The sequence below is a fragment of the Bombus vosnesenskii genome, unplaced genomic scaffold (assembly GCF_011952255.1).
Source record: "Bombus vosnesenskii isolate JDL3184/JDL3185 unplaced genomic scaffold, Bvos_JDL3184-5_v1.1 scf7180000013270, whole genome shotgun sequence".
In the NCBI taxonomy this organism is placed as follows: domain Eukaryota; kingdom Metazoa; phylum Arthropoda; class Insecta; order Hymenoptera; family Apidae; genus Bombus; species Bombus vosnesenskii.
The window spans coordinates 2,176,050-2,188,163 of NW_022882928.1; the positions used below are offsets into that span (position 1 = coordinate 2,176,050).

Genomic DNA, 12,114 nt, shown 5'->3' on the forward strand with positions numbered 1-12,114 from the left:
TCGTGCTTTGAATCACCCTCCCACAGGACTATCCCGACTCTCTCTCTCTCTGATATTCCACCAACTTCGATTACGCTTGATTTATTAAAAAGATGCATCTTTGAACTTCGAAGGGAAAGATAGCGAAACGAAAGCGACCGTTTAAACAGCGATCGCTGCACACATAGATAGGATATATCCGCTTTTCGTAGGGAGCTACATTTCCGAATTAACGAAGCATACTTCTCTTCGCTGAAGAGAATTCTCGATCGAGATTGTCGATTCAATGAAAGGAGATGGGAGACGCGGATCCCCTCGGTTCGCGAACAAATTCAGCCGATCGAACGATGCCAAATGATCTCCGGAGACCGTTAAAGCCTCATTTAGCATAATCCGAAATTTATAAAAGAGGGAGCGGAAAGAAAAATTGAACTTGAAAATCGGGGATTGCACGAAGGGGTGGACGAGATCGAATTTGCCGATTCGCGGCTGATCCTTCTTCGATTAAGAGTTCGTTTCCGAGGTATTTTTCAATGTTATTCGCGCCACGCGTTCAAACCCATAGAATTCTTAGTTCTGTCGCGAGAATAAATTCGCGCCGGATAAAATACCGGCTGGAAAGAAACCTGAAATTTTACAACGATAGCAAGAGGTACCATAAAAATCGCTTAAAATGCAACTACCGTGAGAAATCCCTGGCGTACCCTCTGGTGTCCCGAGAAAAAATGGAAGCAAGCTGAACGGAATTTTAATCTGTCCTTGTATCGTATTTCGCGTGCTTACGTGAATCTCTATGTACGTACCGTGAAGCAACATCTCGAGAACATCTTTGCCAACGTCCTCGACGAAACCAGCGTGAACATCTTGAACACCGTTGTCGCAGTCACCTCTTGACGCAAGTAGTCGTATTCTCCATGATAGAGCAGAGCCAGTGTTTTACGAATTTATTCGTGCATTAGCACTTCTTAAACTGACGAGACGAGGGCAAACAACACTACACAAGGGATTTGTCTTGTATGATTTAACAATGGCGCGAGTGTTAACTTTCCTCTTCGGTATCCGTCGTATCGTCGGAAGATTCGACGTTGGATGGCTCGACCTTGGCTGGTTCGACGTCGACCAACATACGTTGAAGCTGCTTGCGCAGCATCGTCGACGCGCTCACGATACAGTTCATTATGGTAAACAAGGCGTAGTTGTACTTCTGTATCATCGTGTTCTTGAAATCGTTTATGCGAGGCAATTCGATCTGTGAAATCGTAACAATTTCCATGGATCGAGAAAAAGCAGAAATTAACCTTGGTATCGTCGTGCGTTACTACTTCTCTGTTGTCCAAAGTGGGAGCGATCGTGGCCATTATCCTGCGATACAGGTCCTCGACGTCGGCGCTGCTACCCCACAAGCCCTCGGTATGCGTCCAATAAACGAGACCAGCCGCGATGCTACTTTTCACGAGGAAGAGCAGAATGTTACAGAATTTGTAACCCGACGTCTTTGGCGATGTCTTCTGCGGACACTCGCAGAGCTACGCAAACGTACATAACGTTACTACGGTTTTCGACTGTATCGTTTCTTTGGACAGAGTACCAAGTTTGCGTACGTGACTCGAAAGAATATCAATATTTGAGAGTTTTTAAGAACAAGCGCGGTATTCCTTCCTTCGTATCTTTGTATTTGCATTGAGAATCGAGAGAGCCGGATTCTTATTTGCCGGCACACGGTATACAAGCGAATATCGAAGGTGAAGCGGAAAATCGAACAAAACTCGGAATTACTTACGAAACGAAACGTTGATATTTCTAACTAAACGAGTTTATGTTTATTCGTATTGGCGGGTATCGCGGCCGAATCCTCGAATTGCAGCAAAATACATGGCGAAGCTACGGAAATGGAAACAGGCGTGGAAAGAAGCCCGTGAAAGAGAGGAAAAGATTTGTCGCGTTTACGAAACCCTCCAGAGTATCCGGCTTTCTGTTCAACGAGTGGACCCTGGAGTCTGCTAGTCTGCTAAACGCGACGATGCTTTCGACTCGTGAGGTCACGTACGTACGTGTCCCTAACAAGTACGTCAACTCTAAACTGTCCTCCTCCATTAGAGACTCATCCGCGTCGCTATACCTGTGTACACCGAACCGTCGAGCTAATTCCAGGTAAACGCAACTACGGTATCCACCAATCAGTTTCCTACAGGAGCCGATACATCGTCGTTCGTCGCTTCCTAGACGCGTGTATATCGCGCGAACTCGAGTCGAACTCGCGCCATGGGAACGCGTTTGCGTGATTTAACGCCAAAGCTGCCTTGTTAACGAGTCGAGAGATTCGATCCCGCTAACGGAATCTCATTAACGATAAATATATTCTCTTCGACCACGTACGCTTCCTGTTCAACCGTCTTTCCGCCTTTTGAACCGTGCGCCCAACGAAACGATCATTTGGTTCACCTTTGGCGGACAAGTTCTTTGCATGTCTTTCCGCGTGCAGATTTTAATGGGCACCGGTCTCGGAGTCCAATAAGACGAGCCTCCAGCCACTATGCTCGGACAAGGCTGCATCATGTCCGCATGAACGAGCTTCTGAATCCTCTTTGGTCTTACGCATGTCTCCGGATTGGACAAGTTGATGGTCTGCGCGACACACCTCGTTCCTCTCTTCATCGTTGCTCTCAGTTTTCGATTCGAGTCTCCTGCTTCCGATACTTCATCGAGACGAAGAGCGAGATCTGGCAGAAATGGGAAGCCGAACGACAAAAGGTTCTTCGACAGACTCGGCCAATCTACGTGGTGGCGCGATTATGAAACAGCCGGCGGAAAATTCGGGTTGCGCCAATCTTTTCTCAAACGCGAACACGGCGATTTCTGTGCGATTTACCACGAGCCCGTTTACGAACTTACGAAATTTCGTCGGCTTCACTTTGCATCGCATAACCTCGAAACTTACAACGTTACGAATTTGTGAAGGAAGGTCGTTGGCTCTGGAAACTTGAAACGTTCCCTTTGTTCACCACGGAAGAATTTTGTTTGACGGTTCGCCGAACGTGATACGAAGCTCCTAAAAGTATTGGTCGTGTTCTTTGTCAGTACATGTCGCACGAATTTTGATCGACGTATAAGCGGAAACTTCACGATCCTCCTAATCCTCCGATTCGTCGCGAACTTTAGCTCGATACCGATCGATCCAACTACGCGAGCCATACTTTCCCAAACGAATCTTTTTAATCGTCGAATCCGCGCCACCAACTTTCCACAGAGACGAAGCCACAAGCGTACGACGCGTACAAGCAAATTAAATTTTAATCCCTGAAGGCTCAGCTGTTCGATTCTCATCGGCAAGAGAATCCTCGAATCGTTTGAACGACGAAGAAGGAACGAAAAGAGAGAAACCACGACGTGTACGAAGTAGCCCGACGATGTTACGTATGGAGGTCTCTCAGTCAAGTTTCGTTCGCAAAATCCACGTTCGATTCTTCCTCCTTTCGCTGGCTGCTGATAACAAAGAAGATATAAAGGAGGCGAGATTACAAGTAGGAACGCGGAGATAGCAGCTGGTAGCTGGATAGGTCACCGTAAGAGGAGATCTCGGTTGCTTGATGAAACGTTTCCGAGTTTCCGACTGCAGCTTCGCCACCGCGCCGATCTTCCATTACCGTTGCCGCAAGCCACCGGCAACTTCGCGATTCCGTATTCATCAACATCTTTGGAAAAAGTCGCCAAATTTGCATTCGACAAGTTCGTACATTCTAGACATTTACGCGTCTGACCAGGTTGTCTGGCCGTTTTTCTAAACGACGGCGCTTCCTTCCGCCGAGATCGCGCGCGTTTGCTTCAATTTTTATCGCGCGAACGTTTTTCAGCGAAGTGGAACCGCCGAACGAACGCGTATGCGTTGCGCGATAAGCGGCGCGTCGTCGTCGGCTACGTTACTTGGAAAAATGAGCAAAAGTCTACGAGTCGGAGAAAAATGACGCGCGAACGTTACCACGATGCGTAATAAATACGTCCGTGACGTTGAAATAGTGGCGCGTTGGAAAAGAGTAACCGAAGGAAGAGACGTTTGACATCCGATGGCCGTTAAAAAGCGACTCGTGGGAAATTTGTTCGCGGTTGCGAGCGGTTTGTATCAGCCGCTCTTGGCGCGATGCTCCGTTATTCCACCGACATACATCACTTTTATCGCGAGATTCCACCGGTCTGATATGCTTATTAATAGACACCCGGCGCTCTTACAGCTCGCACGAAAAATATGGCACTTAAACGGTGGAATTCTTGTTAAGAAAAAAAAACGACGAAAGGGAAAGGGGGAATGGGAGAAGCGGATGAGAGAGGAGAAAGCAGAGGAGGGTACGAAATGAAAAGGTTGATCGCGGCGCAGGTTGGTGAGCCCAGCTATCTTGCCTCGCCAGGGTAAATGCATTCGTTCCGATCGATTGGGAAATAAATCAAACGTTAATAAATCAACTTTAACATTCCCAGCATCTCGTTTTATAGCCTTTATACCGGATCGATAAAAAGAAATCGAGACGGAATCGCGTCAAATATCGTCCCCGATAGACCGAGTGAAATTGCCGATTGATCAAATTTGCTCGATAAGCACGACCTTTTGTCTATCGCTTTGCTTGTCTATCGCGCTGGTGAATTCGACACGCCAACGGTTACCGCGTTACCCTCCTTTTCTCCACCGAATTTCACCCACTACACCGGGGCGAATGTAAATTTCGACAAAATAATTAATGCGGTCGACGAAACACGTGCAAAGGGGGAGATAGAGAGACAGAGACAGAGACAGAGAGAGAGGGAGAAAAAGAGACTTCTTACACGCCTATCGACGTTTGCCGCAAAGGGAAAACCGGAAAATTCACTGGTCGAATGCACCCTCGTTGGCCTGGAAATTTCCTCGCTGTGAAAAGAAACATCGAAACGCCATGATTCCGGGCAAAAAGGTGACGTTACGAAAGGTACAGTGGTTTCTCGTTAAAGGGAAGTTCGAGATACACTGGCGAAATGGTAGTTGGATACCGCGAGGGCAAGAAAGGGTGGGAAACCGGAACGAAAGGCAAAAACGACGGAGAAAAACCGGTGTACGAAGGGAAAGAACGGGTGAGTTTCGGAGCTCTTCAAGGCCTTCTGGTAATTAGGTCGAAAAGAGGAGTAAAAATCGAGCCATAACTCGGCGAACAATTAATTTATAATTAAGTGGAAGCCCCGTGTAATTGAAGAAATTGCTGGCAAAGCGCGGTACTCGAAGGAAAATAAAATTATCTAGAGATATCTATGTACTTTTACCGACTGCGAGTACAAAGTTCTGAGAAGATCATCGTCCGACGTTATCAAGGTGAATAATTAATCGACGCGTTTGATAGCGCGCAGCAAAGTTTTCAACACTATCGACTAGTAGCCTTCCGAAGAATCGTTTTCGTCAGAATTTTCGGATACGTGTCTTCCATCCAGATGAAAAGGAAGGACCGCTGTTGTCGCGAATTCGTCGACGAAAAATAAAAGATTCGGCGAGAGACGGCGTGTAGAGCAACGCGAACATAGGAAAGTGGAAATGACTGATTTTCGGAGGATCGTTCAGAAAGCATTTAGGCGGAATTCGAACTCGTCCAGGTTGATATTTCACCGGGTAAATCTGGGTGACACGGATTAAAAGGTATATTATCGTTTCTTCGGTGCGACGGCGAGCGTGCGCGATAAAAAAAGGAAAATATGGCCGGAAACGGGTATTGCGAGACGATAAAGGGAGATTCACGATCGCTTTCGCTCGATGGCTGGACATTAAGAAAAGCATGAACGGCGAGTAGGTCATAGACCTTTTAACGAAGCTATAGATGGAGAGAGAGAGAGAGGCAGAGAGAGAGAATGAGAGAGTGTAAGGAACGAAGCACGAAGGAAAAGGGACCTCAGGAAACTAATTTTCGCGATATTAGTCTTACGAAATTGGTTATTGATGTTCCATTCGTCCGCCGATAATGGCGGACGGAAGCGATTCTCCGGTGAAAGGTCGTAAGTCCAGGAAGGTCGAGCATCCCCGGGTCGCACCACCATTGCTCCGTCGTTCGTCCTTCTTAAAGGAATTGCTTCCTTAACGGGCGTTAAATCGACTTTCCCGACCGGTCTTCCTGGCTTTGCGATTGACAAATATTTCGTGGTCGTCTACTCTCTCCGTTCCACCTCCTGCCCCGTTCTTTCCCCCTCTTCGCTACTTTCTTTTTTTATCCCTTAACTTTTTGCCCGGAATCTTGCTCGAGGTACTACGCTACCTTCTGCTTCCACCTGGGCGAGCGTTCTCGCTTGGCCTTCTGGCGTTCCGCCAACAATTCGTTCTACTCCTAGCTAGCCAAGAATGTTCGAGGAAAGGAGCACCCAACAATCGATAGATTCGTCCAGCGGCTGTCCTCGACGAAACAACGTTTTCCTTTCTACTTTGCTCGGAGATTATCTTCCGTTTCATTCGCAATTCGTGAATTCTTTCGAACAGTATCGCCGAACGAACCAACATTTGCCCCTTCTGCAGAAGCTCGAGAGACGACAAAGAGAAAAATTCCTTTGGAGAACAACTCTTAGAACCGGTACAACCGATACACGGTTTACAACCAGCAATAAAATATCTACCAGAGCGACGACGATACATGGAAATCTCTATGGAGATCGATCGGCGAGAAGAACATCTAGTACAGGTATATCGAGCGGAAAATGTAACTCGCAAGGACATCGAACGAACCGATGTAACATTTCTGTTGGATCGTAATCCAAAGATCGAACGACCATTATGCGAAGCGTTTCCGCAGTGGTGCGCGCTAACGTCCGGCCGCGCTTATGATTTGCGACAACGCGACGCCATAAATTGGAATTACTCGGAAATCTCGAGTACGTCCTTCGTTACCGATTTCCATGGACGCTGTGAGAACCAACGTTCGCTTCCAAAGATCTCAAGTCCGTACCGTGGTCGTTTCGAAGCGACCGACATTTCCCGAAGTCGTCGACCGTTTTCTCTCTTCGATTTGGTCCGTATTCATGCTGCCGTATGAATACAGTTAAGGAGAAGCGATGGAAAGAAGCCGGTCCAGGCCGATTAGGATATGCCGATGAGGCGAACTTTGAAAGGAGCCGGACATTGTACGCGGCTCAGACCCTTCTATCGTTGAAAGTTTAATCACATCGTGCAAGTCCTCGTGACTACTCGACAAATTAAGCGTTAAGTACTACTGACCTTCTTTCTCGGTTGGAAACTTGCATCGTCATGTTATGGACCGAGTGAAAAGAGAAGTCTGCGAATAATTTAAGCTATATGTGGAACTATCGAGACACGGAACTCGTCGATAAGTTTCCCGGTGCAGCGAATACTTTGGAAAACGTCCCTACCTATAGTCGTTTTCGTCTAAAGGTAAACTTACGATAAGCGTCTGTATAAGTGTGTGTATAAACGCGCTTAAAATCGCGACGTTTACCTTTCGGTAAAAAGAACGCTTGTCGAGTTGCCCAAAAGAAAAGAAGAAAGAAGAACGTTCGAATAAAATACTGAATTAAGTTCTCGTGGTTTTCCGCCGGTGCATCGTTAGCATCGGTTTATTTAGAACGCGCGTGATAAACGCGCGATACCTCAAGACGAAAGTCGTATCTCGTGCGAGATGATCAATCGACGAGGCAGTTTCGCGGACATGATGGCAAATAAAAGTCGGTGATCATTACCATAATCCGGACCGCGAAACGACAAAGAGAGAGAGAGAGGACAAGAAAGAACGCGGGAGAAAGCTGGATGGAAGTACATGAAAAACGCGATAGTGCACTAGCGGGGACCGATGTCGGGCGACGTGTTTGAAAGTTAAATTTACGAAGGGGACGTTTCACGGTTGCGCCCTTTAAGGCAATATCCAGGGCAAAGTACGCGCTAGTAGGCCATTACAAAGTTATAATAGTATAGCAACCCTCTTACGATGTTCGGAGCTCCGACTAGGCACGACGTTTTGACTTTAAAATGAAATAGTCGGCGAACGCGTGAGTACCTTTGCCCGGCAGTAAACGTATACAACGGAACTTCCTGTTCCTTTCGGCCGACCATTATACAAAGTGGAACGTTTTTCCGAAAGGCAACCTCGCCAAGTAACTCCTAATGGTCCGTGTAATGCGAAAATGCCTTGGCTAAACGACTGGCATCTCGCTGTCCACCCTTCTCCGAGATTCTAATTGCCGCTTTTCCACTCTCTGGGGCCAATTCTTCGCGAATTTCAAACGTTCGTAACGCGCTCGCTTCCAACTTGTTGCCCGTTCCTATTCGTCTTCCAGTTTCTTAGAAAGAGATCGGTCTTACCCGGGTCGCGCTTTCCTCGACTTCCAACAGTCGCCAATTCTAGCGACTCGGCTTTCTTCGATTTTCTTGTCTCGGCCGAACGTCGCAACGTGACGACGCACGCGTTCCAACGATGGGACTGGAAAATGTCGAACAAAGCACCGTACCGTTGTTCGTTACACGCGACAAAACCAAACGCGAATCCCTTATTCCATTCGTTCCGAGTGAAAACTCGCACCGATAGCGTTGACACGAAGGAGAGCCTCGTAAAAAAGGGAGCAACTCTACAGGGAGATATCTCGTCCCGGTTGGTCGTTGAAAAATGCGCGTTTCTCTTCCGTGACACGTTGACAAATCCTAAGATTTCGCCTGGAATTGAAATGTTACATCGATGTCTGCTCGTAAATCGATCGCTCTAACAATTAAACTTACTCGATGGAAAGAAAACTGGAGAAAAAAGGAATACGAACAAATTTACCGTAGCGACAAAGTACTTGCACCCGAGTGCTCGTAAAATCGGATAATTTATTGATAGTTCGCGTATTCGTAGGCTACCTGCTAACCTTGGCGGTAAGGACTATCAGCGATGATAAAGTAGCAAAGAAAATGTAGAGTACTCGGGCAAGAGACCGTGCAGAGGTAACAGCGGGGAACCAGCGACTGGCGTACGTATAACGGCGTTCAAGGGACCAGCAAATTCATCTCGCTGTTTCGAAACTCGGTCGTCGCACGAGTTATTCCGCGGACGACGACACGAAACGAGATTTAAAAGTTCTAATGAAGTGCATCCGGAGTGGCTGGAGTACGCGTGCAACGTTTGAACGCGGCCGCATCGTTTTGTCACTTCTTTTTTTCTGACGCGTGTAAATCGCGAAAAAATATCTGTTTCGAGTGGACGCGAACTAAAGTAAGAAAATACTTGACACTCATCATTGGTTGAATAGACTAGAACGCGTACTCGAAATCACGAGTTAACGCGTGAATTCTTTTTTCCAAAGTTCTCGGTCCATTTTTCAAAGATCTTGAGATCTTTACAGATTCTCGCATCTTACGCGTTCTTCGTTTAATTTAAGATCACTTGGAGATCCGAGGCTTCGCACGGTTTATCGCGGTTTATCGGGGTAATACGCGTTTACTTTTAGATATTCATTTTTCAGCGACGTTAAACTTTTAGTAAAAAAGAAAGCGAAACAACTACGCGTCGATCCGCTCGTTCGTTCCTCCTCTAGATCGCTAACGAATTTTCAAAAATAATGCAGCAAGCGGCAGGTGGTATCCAAGTTAACGACCGTATCTAGCAGAAAAGTAAGCCAGAGAATCCTTTGAAGCGGGAAGGAAAAAGCAAGTCATCTCTCTGAAATAGTGATAGCAAGATGAAATATATACGTCTGCGGTGGGTCGCGGGTTAGGAAGGAGATATTCATTTCACGCGTGCCTGCGTGTAAATGCGAAGGTACATACATTCAGGCCCGTATATCATCCCTTTCGAAGGACTTTAAATCAGACTGGAGGCTGAATAACCCGCCGATTCGAGATTCTCCGGAGATACACGGAATTTCAAATGAAAATGTGCTGCTTCTCCAACCTTTGATATAGCCTGCAACTTTTTATCCGTCACGGCTTCTTCCTCTTTTTTTTTTTTGCCGACTTTGACGAGATTAGCGATCGACGTTAATGAACGATCGATCCCCAGTCAAAGGAATTCGATTAACGTTTAACCGTTTCTATGAACGATTGTCTTCGCCGCTACGAGCAATCGTACACCTAAGCCTGCAAAAATAATATCGGAGATGAGAGTGGCCGGGCAACGGCGACGTTAAAAGAAATCAAAATCCTGAAACGGGTACCTTTCCACGGCCGATGGAGCTGCATTAATTACAGCCAACGAATCCAATTAAATCCAGGAGCATCGTCAGTCCCACAGAGACACCACCCATCCACCGCCATTTTGTGGTTCAGCATGAAACGAGGGGACAGAGTTGGTAGCAACGAAGAGTACGGCGCTCGCGGTAGGTCCAGGGGTAGGATGGAGGACTTAAAAATATGATTTTAATACCACTGCTCCGGGGGTCGTCGTATATCACGCTTTTGTCCGCCTACTATTGTCTCTGCACCGAACCCGCACCCTCCCAAAAACCGACATCCCCCTCCCCGTCCACCTCCTCCATCCTCCCTCACCTCTTCCGCCCTTCTTCACCCCTTCATCCACCGACGACCCCTGGATCCACTCGCTTCACCCCCCATCTCGCGTTTCTGCGACGTGTCACGCGTGAACGTCGACTACATCGAGCAAAATGTGCATAATTGAAAATTTCCCTACGTACGATCCCATCTGTAAACACTGGAAACGGAGAAAGAAGCGGCGTACGGCAGACCGATTCGTAAGTTTGAATTAGTTAGAAAGCGTGACAACGTTAGTCTCGGGTCGGCGTTTGCGCGGCTGATTCAGCGAGAAAAATTTATAAATCGTCCGATCGATCGAGGAATCGTCGAAGAAAAAGAAACGAGGGAAAACTTTTCTACGGAGTAGAAGTTGCTTTTAATCGCGTGTATCGCGTGACGAAAGGGGCAAGCGCTCGAATAAAGTAGTAGCAATTCCAGTGATTACTACGCGGTAGCGTCGGCGTCGGAGAAGCATAGGCTCCCTCCACACAGATAGGAAATTCCTGTCTGAATGAGACCCCAGTCGTGCTAACGGAGAATGGAATTAATGCACAAGAAGCGGAGTAACGGAAACGGGATCAGCTGAATTGTATAGGCTGTCTTTCGCGTGATGCGAGAAGAGAAGAGAAGAGAAGAGAAGAGGAGGGAAGAGAAGGGAAAGGAAGAGAAGAGAAGGGTAGAAGGGAGAAGGGAAAATCGAGATGGGGTGGTTTTCGCGAGAGGATGAAAACAGACGATACTCGTAGGGATTCGGTGGTACGGGTTCGCTGGCAGGAGCAGAGGTCGAGGCGCTGGACGACGGGTAATTTGTTAATTTCATTATAATGGGTTTCCGTGTTCTCGCTTTTATACGACGTGCAGAGGCATCCGAGCGAGCGATAAATAATATTAGCTAGCTCGGAACGTTTTATTTGTACTAATTGAGACCGCCATAACTTCCCTTCTCGTTTATGCTCTATCCAATATCGCGTCGTCCTTTGTTCTCACACGCGCGTGCTTCATTCGCCGGTTTTCCTCCATTCGAGAATTTCTCATCGCGCCGTTAGTCTCGCACCGCTGACACGAAATAAAAATGTCATGCCATTCAATCTTTAATTTATACGTAGGTATGTATTCGTTCGAATCCTTTTAAACCAGACGTTATTAGAAACTCTTCGGAGGAAGGATGCTTCATGGCGCCTTTGTTTTACTCGCTAAGGACTATGCCGAGTATTCCTATTAACCGAAATAAAAGAACAAACACGAAACAGCAAGGGGCAATATAACAAAAGATCCGACTAAACCACAGTCGAACGAGCACAAAACCTTTGGAATCCCTTTGCAGCAGTTCTGGTATTAAGTTCCCTTGGAAATGAATAAAAATTACATCCGTGACTCTCTAAATTCCTTGGCCGCGCAGCAAGGCGAACGAACCTACAAAAGCAATCTTTCTAGCTAGCGTTCGCTCGTCGTTGCTCCTTGCAACGGGAAACATTAACCGAATCCACTAAATAAGGGTCTCTCTTCTGTATCTCTTACGAAGATGAAACGGTAAGACGCCGAAATACACGGTACGTTGGGAAGATCAAAGTACGGAGTAAAGGGGAGATCAATCAGATACTCTTTCCTCGTAAGCCATCGTAATGACGATGTCTATATTGCGACCGCGAAAAGCACAGATCGAACAAAATCACGATCACTTTGTCTAT

At 46.9% G+C, this 12,114-nt stretch overlaps 1 protein-coding gene across 1 annotated transcript; it reads right to left on the minus strand.

Annotated features, from left to right (window-relative positions):
* Positions 1 to 66: 66 nt before the first annotated feature.
* Positions 67 to 5,378, minus strand: LOC117231042. The gene is made up of 3 exons (XM_033489092.1): positions 2,422 to 5,378; positions 1,302 to 1,505; positions 67 to 1,228 (listed from the first exon to the last, which is right to left on the minus strand). Exons 1-3 carry the CDS (start codon positions 2,632 to 2,634, stop codon positions 1,019 to 1,021), a joined length of 627 nt encoding a protein of 208 aa, XP_033344983.1. The 5' UTR covers positions 2,635 to 5,378; the 3' UTR covers positions 67 to 1,018.
* Positions 5,379 to 12,114: the final 6,736 nt, after the last annotated feature.

Bases quoted from the DNA above. Each gene is read 5' to 3' on its own strand.
- LOC117231042 (XM_033489092.1), bottom strand. From the start codon at position 2,634: ATGAAGAGAGGAACGAGGTGTGTCGCGCAGACCATCAACTTGTCCAAT. The intron at 1,506-2,421 runs GTGAACCAAATG...ACGTTTGCGTAG, and splicing joins AAAGAACTTGTCCGCCAAAG to CTCTGCGAGTGTCCGCAGAA. The intron at 1,229-1,301 runs GTAGTAACGCAC...ACGATTTCACAG, and splicing joins CCACTTTGGACAACAGAGAA to ATCGAATTGCCTCGCATAAA.